Raw genomic sequence first — 14,833 nt, forward strand, 5'->3', positions numbered from 1 at the left:
GTGTCATTTCTGAGTTGTATTTTTTTTCAGGGGTAGGGAGTGAACAGATGCCTCTGTCCAGGATACAAAAGGCACCACACAGAACGAAGTGGAGGAAGATTGCTTTTTCCCTGCCTGTCTCAGTCAATACCACCACTTCCCTGAAGAAGGGCCTTCCCAGCTTTGTCACTCACCCCCTCCCAGACACGTCCACATTGTCTAAGTAAGTCACATAAAAAGAGGAGCTTGAATGGGGATTAAACCACGAGCAGTTTTAATGGTCTGGTTTTCTCCTTCCCCTTTCCCCCACTGTTAGTATTATTATTACTACAAGAATAAAGGATTCCTGAGAGCCTGTCCCCTCCTCTCCCTGGGACCCCCCCCAGACAGGACTCGTCTCCACCAACCTCCCCCCACCCCGCCCCGGATTTCTGGGGGAAAAAAAAAAAAGATAAGTGAAAGGCACTGCAGGGGTGGAGGGCTTGAGTGCCAGGGAGTCTCAGGGGGGGCACTAGGGCAAGGCCAGGGCTGCCATCTGTGCCCACAGGGGTTGAGGAGAGTGCCCCTGACCACCCCAGCACTGGGCCTTCCCGTCCTCCCACCCCCCCGTCCCACATGGGGGGGGGGGCTGCAGCAAGAAAATAATTAGTGTTGGGCTCAGAAAGAAGGAATGGAGGACCCACTCTACTAGGACCCAAGGGCCAAACCCAAGGCAGGAACCTCAACTACCATTCTCAAAAGCTTGTCCTTGGGGGTTAGCGGGACAGGAGTTGAACAAAACATGAATTCTAATGGAACTCCCCAGCCCAGGGACCAGGCAGCAGCAGTGACCCAGGCTCCCAAGGAAGAGGGAGGGGCTAGTGAGTCCAGGCCTGGGCCCTAGTTGTCCCCACTGCCCCCTTGCCGAGCCCTGATGAACGCCATGCCGTGTGTGCGGAAATGGGTCTTGAGGTTGAGAGGGCTGTCGCAGCTCTTGCCACAGACCTTACATGTCAGTGGGCCTCCAGAAGCTGGCAAGGGTGAATCTCCCCCCTCTGGGTCAGACCTGGAAGGAGGGGCAGTTTCTTCCTCCCCATCCCCCAGGCCCAGGGCACTGGCACTCCCCACACCCCGTTTCTTCTTGTGGCTGATGAAACGGTGCCGGCTCAGGGAGCCAGGGGAGGCGAAACACAAGCCGCAGTCGAGGCACTGCTGGGCACCGCCATCCACCCTCAACCCCGCCATGAGGCTCTGCTCCGCTGAGCTGCTGCTCCGGTAGCGCAGGGGGCCGTGGCCTCCCGCCCCGGGGCCGCCCCTGGGGGACTTGGCTGGAGGTGTCGTGCTGTCAGGCTCCTCACTGCAAGAGTCAGAGGACTGGCGGCGTTTCCGTCCCGGCCCCTGGAGAAGAGAGTGAAGAAACCGGGCCTCCCGTCACCCCCCACCGTCCCTGGCACCCCTGCCCAGCTTCCTGAGGCCTCGGCTATAACCCCGCAGGCTCCTGCTCCCACAGCCCTCATGCAGCAGGGTGGGCCTCTGCCTACCTGGGCTCTGGCACCAGGGCCCCGAGCCAGGGCGTTCCCCCGGCCAGGGGACTGGGCCCCGAGCGGCAAGCCGTGCCGGACCTGGACGTGTTTCTCCAGGATCAGGCGGCTGCTGAAGGTGCGTTTTCCCTCTGTGCAATACCTAAAGGGGAGAGCGGGCGGGGTGGGCTCCAGCGCCACAGCCCAAAGACCAAGGCTCGTGGCTTGAGCAGAGGGAGGCCTCAACCGTCAGTCCACTCAGACCTAAGAGGCAGGTGGGAAGGTACTTTGGGGAACCAGGGTTGGGGGCACCCTGCCGGACAGAAAAGAGGAAGGGGGCCAGGGGGTAAGGGTTACCTGCATGGGTAAACTCGCTTGATACCCTCGTGATTGACCCTGACGTGGCGCCTCAGGCTGGGGGCGGAGCAGAAGGAGCGCTCACACAGGCGGCAGGGAAACTTCTTCACTGACTAGGAGAGCAGGGGTTGGGGGTCTCAGCCAGGCTCCATGCAGCACCCGATCTCCACTGCCACACAGGTCAATCCCAATGCTGCCCCTCCAGCCCATCTTGCTCCCCAGGGGCACCCCACTCACCTTGCCATGCTCCTTCTTCATGTGACCCACATACTCGTCACGCTCAGGGAACCAGGAGTGACAAAGGCCACAGGTCCAGCCTCCAGGGCCCCCACCCCCGCCCTTGACGCCTTTGCTCCCCAGTTCTCGCCGGGGCCGTTTGGTTGGGCGAGGAGGCTCAGGGGAGCTGGGCAGTTCTTCCTCTTCTGAGGATGAAGAAGACTCCTCAGTAGGGGCAGCTGCTCCTCCCCGAGACACAGCCAGCTCCTCAGGCTCAGTCTTGGGGGTCAGAAGGGCACCCCCGGCCCCTTTCCCAGGAGTCTCCTCCCCCGAGCGCCCAGACTGATGTGTGTTCTGTGAGAAGGAGACAAGGGGGGATGGCTGGTGTGGGGGAGGACCTGGCTTTGCCAGAGTCCTGGCTCCTCCCCTGCTCCCACTTCCGGAGGGGTCCCCGGTCAACACAGCTGGGCAACCCCGCCTCCATCCCTCGACCCCTGTACCTTGAGATGTTCCAGCATGGTCCTTTTTTGGGCAAAAAGCAGAGGACAAGATGGGCACTTAAAGACGCTGACACGCTGGGGCAGCAAGTGCTGGTCGAAGTGCGAGGAGAGGAGGGGTTTGTGAGTGAAGACTGTGTCACACATGGCGCACTTGTAGATCATCCTGGGCGGGTGGAGAAGACAGTGCAGACGTCCTGCCCCATCGAGGCCCAACCCCGTCCACCCGCCCCTCCTCACGCTCCCTCCCCAGGTCTCACTTGGCCTGCTGCGTGTGGAAGCTAGGATGCTGGGTGTAGAGGTGGGCGTGGGCGCTGGGTGCAGACTTGAAGGCCATGGGGCAGATGGGGCACTTGTGGAAAACCTCGCAGTGTGACGTCTGGATGTGGGACTTGATGGAGTTCACACCCCCAAACACCACTGCACAGCTGGGGCACCTTGGGGAGTAAGTAGGAGGCACCGTGGTGAGCTGCGGGCATCTCCACGGCCACCTCCAACCCCACACTCATTCACAGGGGCTGGGTGGACTCTAAGGAGTTAATCAGCGGTGGAACCCAGGCAACTGGAGGACAGAGGGAGCTGCAGCACCCAGTTCCCCAAGGGAGGCCTGCGGGGCAGAGAGGCAGAGCTGATGCTCTGGAGGGGACCCCGCCTGCTCCCTCTCCGTGGGGAACGAAGGGAAGGCAGAGAGCGCCCTGGCTGCGTTTGCTAACACGCTGGGGCTGAGTGATTCAACAGGAGAGATGGGGCTCACCTCTGTGAGGCCATCTGAAAGGCTGGTCCCAGGAGCCACGAGACCACCAAGTACAGGAGGAAAAGTGTTGAGGGACTATGGGGAGGAGAGATGGGAGGCACCTGTATCCTACGCGGCGAGAGAAATGCAGACAGGCCTCCCGGAGGTGGGTCTGAAAATTGGCTTGGAGAAAGTTGCCTCCACACTCAGGGCAGACGTGGGGAGGTCGGTTCTTATGCATGCGCTGGTGGGCGCTGAAGCTGCAGCGATTGGGGAGCATCATGGGGCAAGTTGGGCACACCTGTCGAGGGAGTTGAAACCAGGTGAGTCTGTGAGGAGTGGCCTGTCCCCCATTCCTTCTGCTAACCAAGCCCCCACACCTTCCTAGATCCTGTCCCCATGGCATCTGGCTGTCCCCGTCCCAGGGAGGGGCTGGGAAAAGTAACTCACGTTGCTGGTGGCGCCAGGGGCGGGTGGCCCAAGCTGCTGGAAGTGGGCAGCCATGCCGGCCTTGTCCCGGCACTGCTCCTTGCACTCCAGGCAGCGGAAGCAGGTGTAAGCAGAGGTGGCAGGGGCGGCAGGTGGCTCGGCTGAGAGTGGCAGCACAGGGGCCTCAGCGGCAACTGCAGTTACGGCGGAGGAGGTGACGGCCCCGTCACCCTTGCCCAAGGCAGGCAAGGCTGGAGGTCCGAGGGCAGGTGGGACAGCCAGCAGGGGCGTGATGTCCGGCTGCCCCACCATCTGGTCCAGGGCTACCGGCCTCATGACCAGGTGTGAGCACTGCATGACAAGCCCCTTGTCCTTGTGCTCACGGGCATGCAGCAGCAGGCTGCACTTGTTGAAGAAGACTAGGCGGCGGGCACAGTGGTTGCAGGTGACCTCAATGCGCATGCTCCGGCGGTCATAGTGTCGCGCCAGGCTCTTCTCCAACGAGAAGGCGTCCCCACACTCGAGGCAGCGGTAGCCCGTGGGCGGCAGGGCCAGCCCGGCCTCAGCCGGTGGACTCAGGTTTGGCCGGTAGGCAGGCAGCAGGTTCTTGCTGTTGAGGATCTTGTTGAAGGCCTCCACCAGGCTGGACTGGGTCCGTGAGATCACCGTGCCACCCCCTGCCCCCGGCCCGGTGGCCGGCTTAGAGGGCTGCACCATCACCACCGAGGCACCGTTCACCTTCTGCCCCCCGGCCCCCAGCCCTGCCCTCCCCTCAGCCTTGGGCAACGCTTGGGGCACCAGACCCAGCACATTCTTAGCCATCGTCTTAGGGCTGGGGGCAGTGCCTCCAGGCAGAACCACGGCTTTGCGGGCCACACTGGCTGCCATCAGCATGGCAGTGCTTGCGTTCTGGATGGTGGCCACGGGCAGCACGGTGCCCTTTAGCCTTGTGCCATCACCCAGCTGGACACTCACCACCTTTGGACCCTCAGGGGTCGGGGTTGCGGGGGACAGCTTGAGGAGGCTAGCCTCTGCCAGGAAGCCCCCTTCAGGCAAGGGGGCAGGGGGATCAGGGTCTGAGGGGACCCGGGTTACAGTCCTTGTGATATTCCCACAGGATGTTTTAATGGTCTTAATCCGTACCTTGAGGGGCCTAGAGGAGCTGGAGGAGGCAGGGGAGTCATTGCTGTCCTCATCTGCAGCCTCGGCTCCACTAGAGGGACTCTGGGGACTTCCCGGGGGAGACTTGTCCACTGGTCCCTCATCCTCTTCTTCCTTTAGGGGCTGAGAGCTGGGCACTTTAGGGGAGGCAAGAGGGCTCTGGTGCCCTGGAGACTTCTTGAAGAAGGACACCCCTGCAACCCGGGAAGGGGAGACACTGGCAGGGACGACTGTGGCCTCAGGGCTAGAGCCTGAGCCTGGGAGGCTCTGGGGATGAAGAGGGCTGCAGCTTTCCTGCTTCAAGGCCCCCAGCAGTGGGGGAGAACCAGGGGGCAGCAGGGCTGGGCCATTCTCCCGGGCCAGCTCAAAGGGAGAGGAGAAAGGAGGTGGGGTCATGGCCCCTTCCCGAGGTGGGGAGGGTGCAGAGGGAGGAAGGGGATCAGGGTGCTCCCCTGGCTCAGGCCCAAAATGAGCAAAGAGGTCCAGGGGAGCTTTGCCTTCCATGGATTTTTCTTTCCAGGTACCCCCACTGGGAGGAGCTGGAGAGTGTGGGGTTCCTGGAAGGGATGGCTCAGGGCCCCCAAAACCATTTTGCATCAGACGAGGTCCCACAGACCCCTCCTTAGTCACTCCCCCAGCCCGGGCCCCTTCCCCTCCTGAACTCCCAGCCAGGGACTCCGACTGCTCAGGACACACAGTGTTCTTGACAATGACGCTGACTGCTGAGACGTCTGGCGGTGGCATGCCATGGTCAGAGGCCTGGGCGGGCAAGCCAGGGCCATCCCCGGCAGCTGCTGCTGTTGCTTCTCCAGATTCACCTCCTATAATGGGTTCTGGCTTCCCTGGGCCTCCTGGCCCCTCATTTTCTTCTGGCCCAGAGTGTATGGCTTCATTTGCATCAATGTCGGGGATGTCAAAGGCAGCAAGGAGGTCATCAAAATCAGGGGTCTTCATGTCCCCCATGGCAACAGGTCCCAGACCTGAGGAAAACAGGAAAAAGAGAGACAAACTGAGACCTCTGGAAGCAGGAACGCTGGACCTCCTCCCTCAAGACCTCCAAATTCATCCGCTCTCAGAACCCACACACACTCTGACTTGGGTACACCTCCACCATAGTGCAAATCCTAGAGAGCTGGTGGAGGCACCTGTTTTACCAAACCCTAAAATTGAAAGGAATGTAGTATGCACTTTCCAGGGAGGACACCAAAATCCAGAGAAAGCAAAGGAAAAGAGACTTCTCAGAAATACAGACAAAAGGGACTTCCCTGGTGGTCCAGTGGTAAAGAATCCACCTTCCAACGCAGGGGACGCGGGTTTGATCCCTGGTCAGGGAACTAAGATCCCACATGCCGTGGGGGCAACTAAGCCCGCGCGCCACAAATACTGAGCTTGTACGCCTCAACTAGAGAGCCTGCAGGCCGCAAACTGCAGAGCCCACGTTTTCTGGAACCCGCGCACCACAACTACAGAGCCCACGCACCCTGGAGCCTGCGTGCCACAACTAGAGAGAAGCCCACACACTGCAACAAAAGATACATGCCTCAACGAAGATCCCACATGCCGCAACTAAGACCTGACGCAGCCAAAAATAAATAAAATAAATAAATCTTAAAAAAAAATACAGATAAGAGACAAGGGAGTAGAGACTGAGGGAGTTCAGTGAGCATCTTAGTTGAAACCACTTCAACCCCTCCTGTGCCCAGCACAGGATCAATTAGTCAATGCTACTATTAAGGAGGAGGATGTACGTGATGCTCTAAGTTTAAGGGCTCATTCATGGCAGCATGGGATCCATTCATATTCTTCATGGATCTTCTGGGGGTCCACAGAGATCTGAAAGGCCATGTGTACAAAGGGGCATGTGACTTAAGACAAGATGTAAGAACTGATTCTAGTTCCAGCCTTATCAATGGCCTGCTGTACAAGCAAGTTACTCTACTGCCTTACTTTTGCTGTCTGAAAGAGCGGACAAGTAATCTATATATCATAGGGTTGTTCTGAGCATGACATGAATCACAAACATGAGAGCCAGAACCCAGAGTACGATTTATTATTACAGCTAGGACAACAAGGATATGCCAGGCCGAAGAGAAGCTGGGAGGGAATAAGCACTGGAAATCTAGGGCTGGGGTCAGAGACAAGAGTCAGGGGTCATGTAAGCTCAAGTCTGGGCCACTTGGGGTCATTACTGGCACCTGGAGATCTAGCTTGGTTAACAGGGCGAAGTGGGCTCAGGGAAGTTACCCAAGAGACCAAGATGGAAAGAATAAGACACAGGAACAGAAAGAGACAAAGAGAAGAAACGGGAAAACCGTAACAGCAGTCTGGTCACAAGGGCCCCAGCCTAGGCCTCTCCTGTCACAAACACCTGCTGCTCGCTCACCTACCTTCCCAAGAGTGCCTGGCCCCCTCCTAGCCAACCCCTCCTCCTTCCCTCCCTCCCTCCTTCCCCATCTTGCTCTCTCAGGGCTGAAACTCCAAGGCATGAGCTTATCCAGCACAGCTGCCTCAACCGGGAAAAGCCAGGCCCCTCACCCCTGTCATTTCTGCTCTGAGCTCCTCACCCCAGTTTATCCCCAACTCACACTCCTCACCCTTTTCATTTTCCCTTGGCAACAGTGGCCCAGGAAGTCTCACCCAACCCCCATTTGTCCCAGTACAAAAAAAAAAAAAGGTCCCACAAGACTTATGTGGCACTAAACCAACAAGAAGGCCAGCCTAGAGTTTGTGGGGGACCCAGGTGTGTTCCTTACCCATTTCTCCCCACAAGTGTTTCTATACCTAGGAAGAAGCAACTGAAAAAGTCTCTTTCCCTCCACATTCCCTGCCCTCAAGGCAAGCCATTTCCCAGGGCCAATTCTCTCACCTCTTTCCAGCCTTTAGACTGTAACTGGAGATAGTCCCAGCAGGTGGCAGCTGGCATTGCTGGGACCAAGATGGGGGTGGAGGGAGAGGGTACCAACTAGAGGAAGAACGAAAGGGGAGTGCTCCTCTCATCCCCCTCTACTTAATTTACAGGATCTGGGTTTAAACAAAGCCCTCCACCCCTTGCCTCTGCCCAGCTGGATCGCTAGGGCCCTCCCCTGGCCGGCTCCCTCCCGACCGCGAGAGACCAGAGCTACCTTCCGCTCAGGCCCTCAGAAAAGTGGGCTGGTGGAGCACAGATCAGTGGGGACTATGAGAAAACATCTGCAAACTTGCCTCCCCCAAGCAACTCCCCCTTTGGCGTCCAAGTGACTTAGAGGTCATCGGAGAGCCAGGAGCAGACAGTAGATCAAGAAGCGCAGCTCAAGGCCGAAGAGGCTTCCCCGCCCCACGGCTCAGGCCTTTCTGCGGCTGCTGCGCCCTGTCTCTTGGGCTCCAGCCCCCCTCCTTCCCTCTGTTCTTCCCCAAAAGCCAAAGGAAGGGGCTGAACAGGAAGAGGGTGAACTGGCCTGGGTCGGGTGGGGGCTCCCCGTCCCTTTCCCTGGCCCGGGGCCTGCTGCGCACAGGAGGGCGAGGGGCCGGCGGCCGGGGGCGATTAGGCTGCCGCCAAGCTGGGCAGCGGCCGGAATTAAGCCCCTGCCATCTGCCGAGGACCGGCGCGGGGAGCATGTCCAGGGTTGCGGAAAGGGGGCGGGGTGTACATGGGAGAAGCCATAGGGGAAACTGAGGCGCGCCGCGCTTTTCTAGCTCTCACCAGCGTGCTAAGGGAAGGACGGGCCTTGGCCAGGCCAGGCCCTCGGGGAGCTGCCGCGCAGCACCTCCCGGCCCAAGACTACACCGGAGCAGGGAAGGTGTGGAAAGAGAGTAGTGGGGAGGGGACAGTTTTTGCCAGACTCGCAGCTCTCCAGCCGGGGTCCGTCCCAACTCCGACCTCCTCCCCTCCCTCCCTGCGCAGCCTCCTCCCCCCGAGGGCTCCCGAGGCTCTCTCGAGACTGGGGAGGAATCGGAAGGCACGCCGCGGCCTGGGGCACGAGCCTGGGTCCCGTCCGGGCCCGGACGCTGACCCGTGCCCAGTCGGGGTGCAGGCTCCGCTCCGGCCTGGCCCAGTTCCCCCGCCCCCACCCCCGGACACGGACACCATTTTAGGTCGCGACATCCCGCAGCTTCCAGTCCCCGGGCCGCGCTTCGGACGCCTCTCGGGCTGGGGGCGCCAGGAGTTGGGGACCCCGACGCCCCTCCACGTTTACCCTGCTAGGGGCTGTGCTTTCAACAGGCTAGGAGTTTCGCCCACGTGCCCCAAGGAATGGGGGCGACGTCGGGGCCCCGGTAGAAGCCATCCCGGGGGGCGGCGCGGAGAGGGGGTAGTTGACCAAGTGGGGGAGGGGTGGGGGTATTTACCCGCCCCCCCAGGGGGCGGGGCCAAAGGCGGGTATTTACCCCAGGCACGCTTACTTGTTCCGCTCCCAGTGCGGGCCGAGACCCGGCGGTCTCTTCCCTGCTCCAGTCGCTGCCGCCACCGCCGCCGCCGCCGCCGCCGCCCTCCCCACGACCGCCGCTACTTCCTGCTTCTCTCCCGTTCAGCCTCCCCCTCCCTCAGCTCCCTTCGCGTTCCAGGTCTGGGCTGCCCGCTTTCGCACTCGCCATTGGCCAATACCCCCGTCGTTCAGTACTGCGCCCCGCCCAGCTCCGTACTGGGTTGGCCTTAAGTACTGCCGCTCGGAAACAGCTAGGCACAGGCTTCCCAGCCTCATTGGGCAAGAAGCCTAGTCCTTCTGGAGAAGCTTCTTCCCATTGGTTGCGCCGGGGCCCACTGCCCCATCTGTGCATCTCAAAAATGATTGGCCTCCGCCACTGTCGTTTAAAAAGAAGCCAGTCTGATTCCCTGTTTTCCTACAGGAGGATGTGACTATCCCAGGTGTGTCTCCGCCCCCTCACTCCCTATTGGCCGCGATCCCTGAAGCCTGCAGTTCACTTATGCAAATTTAGAGAACTCTCTGCTTCTATTTGTTGGGCAGGTTGAGGAGAACCGCGTTGGCCCCGAGTGGAGCCCGGATGTGTTGATCCGTTTGCGGTGTTTTCTCAAGCTAAACCCTAATGTCAGTCATGCCGTGCAGCAGTCACAGAATGGGACGTCACCGAAAGCACCACGTCATCTGGTTGACCATTTCCTCGTGGTTTTCCCACTGTCTAAATCGTCATATAATCTGAATGGATGGGGTCCTCGCACGGGTTAGCTCCTGGGGGATGGCGTCACCCACTGCTCCTCCCTCTGCAGGAGGGCTTGTAGCGGGGGCGGGATTTGGAGTGTGGAAGGCACCGGCACCTGAAGCCTGGGACGGGCTTGCAGACCGGAAGTAGGGGAGAGGTGACGTTAGCGTGCTGGCGTGGCCTGGGCTATTTCCAAAGGGATCTTAAAGCGGCATTGTGGAACGCTTCCTAAGCACGGGGATGGGGGAGGGGGAAACCCGCCCCGTGTCCATTACCCATTTAAGAGTTCTCCTTTCCCCGCCCCCAGCACGGGGGTAGGGGGTGGAGTCGAGGCCGGTTTTCCCGCGCTTTGTTGCCCCGCCCCCTGGAGGCGGGGGAAGGGGAGGGGATGCTAGGAAATTGAGTTACCTTGATACTCTAATGCGCAAGCGCTTGCAGAGTTCGTCTGCAAATCCATCGTGCCAGCTCTCGCACACCCTAGCCGGCCGGCGAGCCTGCACATCCTGCCTTGCACACAGCCGGTGACAACCTGGATGTTGTTATTAAGGTGGATCTGTTACCCTGTCCAGGACCCTGGACCCCGGACACTCTGGCGTGCCCTGAGAGTTTACGTGGGTAATAGCGACTGTATTGAGGTGTGAATCAGAACCTCTGGATGGGAATGTTGGGGCCACCACTTACCACATGGTTCCATCGGGCAAGTCGTTCAACCTCCCCGAACCAGTTTTTTCATGGATACAATTGGGATCATAATGCCCACCAGACATGATTGTGAGGATTTCAAGCGTTTAGAATGTAAAAGTGCTTTGTAAAGCGATGGGCAAATGGGATTAGTGCCCCCCTTTCCGGCGCCGTCTTTCTCAAGGTTGCCTGCAATTGCTCCAGCTCAGGGCGCCTCGTCCACCTCTAAACAACTAACTAGAATCGCATACTGGATGTAGCCAACCGGCATTCCATTCTCATCTCCTTCTCTGAGTCTTCCTGTATGGAGCCATAATTACTACTCATATACACGCACTATGTGTGGGACCTATTATGAGAATTTATGTATAGTAACTCATTTAATCGTTACCAAAACCCTGTGAGGGAAGTGCTATTATTAACTCCATTTTACTGAGCAGGAAACTGGCACAGACAGGTTCGGTTAGGTCACTTGCCCAAGGTCGAAGGCAGTGAAGTTGAAATTCTTAAGAGTGCAGACAGCTAAACACTTTTTCACATATTCCCTTACCAGGAGGGTTCTGGATAGGTTTGTTCTTCAATTAGATACACTAATTGTATTTAAGAAATATTTTAGTTCAACTAATACTTCTTGAGCACCGTCTATAAGACCCTGTTGTGGGCACTGGGGATACAGCAGTGAACAGAACAGACAAGAATCCCTGTCCTTATGATACATACATTCCTGTGGACAAGACCATAAATATGATAAGTGAAAAATATACAGAACCATGTAAGAAATTGCCCAGGAGAAAAATAAAGCAGGGCTATCAAGCCATGAAAAGACATGGAAGAACTTTAAATGCACATTGCTAAGTGAAAGAAGCTAATCTGAAAGGGCTATATACTGTATGATTCCAACTATGTGACATTCTGGAAAAGGCAAAACTATGGAAACAATAAAAAGACCAGTAGTTGCTAAGGTTTTGGGTGGAGCGAGGGATGAATGGGTGGAGTATAGGGGATTTTTAGTGTAGTAAAACTATTCTTGGGACTTCCCTGGTGGTGCAGTGGTTAAGAATCCACCTGCCAATGCAGGGTACACGGGTTCCATCCCTGGTCCAGGAAAATACCACATGCCACGGAGCAACTAAGCCCACGTGCCACAACTACTGGGCCCGCGCACCTAGAGCCCGTGGTCCACAACAAGAGTAACCACTGCAGTGAGAAGCCCGCGCACCGCAATGAAGAGTAGCCCCTGCTCATAACTAGAAAAAGCGTGCAGCAGCAAAAACCCAAGGCAGCCAAAAATAAATTAATTTAAAAAAAAAACTATTCTTTATGACACTGTAATAGTTGTTACATGACATTATACATTTGTCAAAAGCCCTAACGTAAGATATGGACTTTAGTTAATAATATACCAATATTGATTCATTAATTGTAACAAAAGTACCACTAATACAAGATGTTAATAACAGGAGAAACTAGGGGAAAGGAAGCATATGGAAACTCTCTGTAATTTCTGCTCAACTTTTCTATAACCTAAAACTGCTCTAAGAAATAAAGCCTATTAATTTTTTTTAAATGTGAAAAAGCAAAGCAGGGAAGGCGGACAAGACATGTGAGGAGGGATGCAATTTTAGATAGGGTAGACAGTGAAGGCCTTTCTGAGAAGGTGGCATTTAAGTAAAGGCTGAAAAGTTGTGAATGAGCCATGCAGGTATCTGGAACAAGAACATACCAGGAAGAGGGAACAACTACAAGGTTTTGAGGTGGGAGCATTTTCCAAAGAGGTAAGGGGGTGGGAGGAGTGGATCAGATCATGGGATGCTTTGGGGGTTAATGGAAGGACTTTGGCTTTCTCTCAAAGTAAGATGGGAAGGTGACAAATAACATGGTGGCCTGACTTACCCTTTTTTTAAATAAATAAATAAATAAATTTATTTATTTATTTTTGGCTGTGTTGGGTCTTCGTTGCTTTGCATGGGCTCTCTCTAGTTGTGGCGAGTGGGGGCTACTCTTCATTGCGGTGCAGTGCGTGGGCTTCTCATTGCAGTGGCCTCTCCTGTTGCAGAGCACGGGCTCTAGGGATGTGGGCTCAGCAGTTGTGTCACGCAGGCTCAGTAGTTGCAGCTCGCGGGCTCCAGAGCGCAGGCTCAGTAGTTGTGTCACAAGGGCTTAGTTGCTCCGTGGCATGTGGGATCTTCCTGGACCACGGATGGAACCCATGTTGTGTCCCCTGCATTGGCAGGCGGATTCTTAACCACTGCGCCACCAGGGAAGTCTCCTCACTTACCTTTTAAAAGGGTAGGATGTGGGGTACAAGAAAAAGAAACTCAAAAATTTGGGGCCTGAGGAAGTAGAAGAATGATGTTACCATTTCCTCAGCTGGGAAGACTGCAGGAGAAGCAGGTTCTGGGGTAAGTTCAACAGCTCAACATATATATATTCATATATATATATATATATATATATATATATATATACTTGAGAGATATACATTTGAGTGTCATCAGTTTTAGAAAGTATTTAAAATCTGGGTCTTTACACTAACAATGAAATATCAGAAAGGGAAAGTAAAAAAAAAAAATCCCTTTTAAAATCACATCAAAAAAAATAGGGCTTCCCTGGTGGCAAGTGGTTGAGAGTCCGCCTGCTGATGCAGGGGACACGGGTTCGTGCCCCGGTCCGGGAGGATCCCACATGCCGTGGAGCGGCTGGGCCTGTGAGCCATGGCCGCTAAGCCTGCACATCCGGAGCCTGTGCTCCGCAACGGGAGAGGCCACAACAGTGAAAGGCCGCGTACCGCAAAAAAAAATAAAAATAAAAATAAAATACTTAAGAATAAACGTGACCAAGGAGGTGAAAGACTTATATGCTGAGAACCATAAAACATTAATAAAGGAAACTGAAGATGATTCAGAGAAATGGAAAGATATCCCATGCTCTTGATTGGAATAATTAATATTGTTAAAATGGCCATACTACCCAAAGCAATCTACAGACTTAATGCAATCCCTATCAAATTAAGCATGACATTTTTCACAGAACTAGAACAAACAATCCTAAAATGTATATGGAACCATAAAAGATCCAGAATTGCCAAAGCAATCCTGAGGAAAAAAAAATGAGCTGGAGGCATAACCCTCCCGGATTTCAGACAATACTACAAAATTACAGTAATCAAAACAGCATGGTATTAGCACAAAAACAGACACATATATCAAAGGAACAGAATAGAGAGCCCAGCAATAAACCCACATACCTACGGTCAATTAATCTTCCACAAAGGAGGCAAGAGTATACAATATGCAACACCACCTTCTCTTCAGCAAGTGGTGTTGGGAAAGCTGGACAGCTGCATGTATATCAGTGAAGTTAGAACACACCCTCACACCATACACAAAAATAAACTCAAAATGGCTTAAAGACTTAAATATAACACATGACACCATAAAAATCCTAGAAGAGAACAGAGGCAAAACATTCTCTGTCATAAATCTTACCAGTGTTTTCTTAGGTCAGTCTCCTAAGGCAATAGAAATAAAAGCAAAAATAAACAAATGGGACCTAATCAAACGTATAAGCTTTTGCACAGCAAAGGAAACCATAAACAAAATGAAAAGACAACCTACAGACTGGGAGAAAATATTCGCAAATGATGCAACTGACAAGGGTTTAATTTCCAAAATATACAAATAGCTCATACAACTCAATAACAAAAAAACAAACAATCCAATCCAAAAAATGGACAGAAGACCTAAATAGACATTTCTCCAAAGAAAACATACAGATGGCCAACAGGCACTTGAAAAGATGCTCAACATTGCTAATTACAGAAATGCAAATCAAAGCTATAATGAGGTACCACCCCACACTGGTCAGAATAGCTGTCACTAAAAAGTCTACAGGGACTTCCCTGGTGGCACAGTGGATAAGATTCCACGCTCCCAATGCAGGGGGCCTGGGTTCGATCCCTGGTCAGGGAACTAGATCCCACATGCATGTCGCAACTAAGAATTCGCATGCCACAACGAAGGAGCCCATGTGCTGCAACTAAGGAGCCGGCGATTCATGACTAAGACCTGGCACAACCAAAATAAATAAATAAATAAATTTTTTTTAAATGTTTACAAATAACAAATGGAGAGGGTGCAAAAAAAAGG

The 14,833-nt window shown here is 54.8% G+C and overlaps 1 protein-coding gene across 3 annotated transcripts; it reads right to left on the bottom strand.

Moving 5' to 3' along the window:
• Position 1: 1 nt before the first annotated feature.
• ZNF687 (zinc finger protein 687) lies at positions 2-9,404 on the bottom strand. Of its 3 annotated transcripts, none has more exons than XM_033859578.2 (9): positions 9,249-9,404; positions 3,732-5,851; positions 3,404-3,582; positions 2,809-2,985; positions 2,552-2,714; positions 2,073-2,405; positions 1,836-1,948; positions 1,500-1,641; positions 2-1,356 (listed from the first exon to the last, which is right to left on the bottom strand). In XM_033859578.2, the coding sequence occupies exons 2-9, from the start codon at positions 5,832-5,834 to the stop codon at positions 859-861; spliced, it is 3,708 nt and encodes a 1,235-aa protein (XP_033715469.1). In that variant the 5' UTR covers positions 5,835-5,851; positions 9,249-9,404; the 3' UTR covers positions 2-858. The 3 variants fall into 3 exon arrangements, with proteins under 3 accessions (XP_033715469.1, XP_033715477.1, XP_033715478.1); XM_033859586.2 differs by having other exon boundaries at positions 9,234-9,373; XM_033859587.2 differs by lacking the exon at positions 9,249-9,404 and adding an exon at positions 7,738-8,671.
• Between the last annotated feature and the right edge of the window lie 5,429 nt (positions 9,405-14,833).

Source organism: Tursiops truncatus, chromosome 1, assembly GCF_011762595.2.
Source record: "Tursiops truncatus isolate mTurTru1 chromosome 1, mTurTru1.mat.Y, whole genome shotgun sequence".
Lineage (NCBI taxonomy): Eukaryota > Metazoa > Chordata > Mammalia > Artiodactyla > Delphinidae > Tursiops > Tursiops truncatus.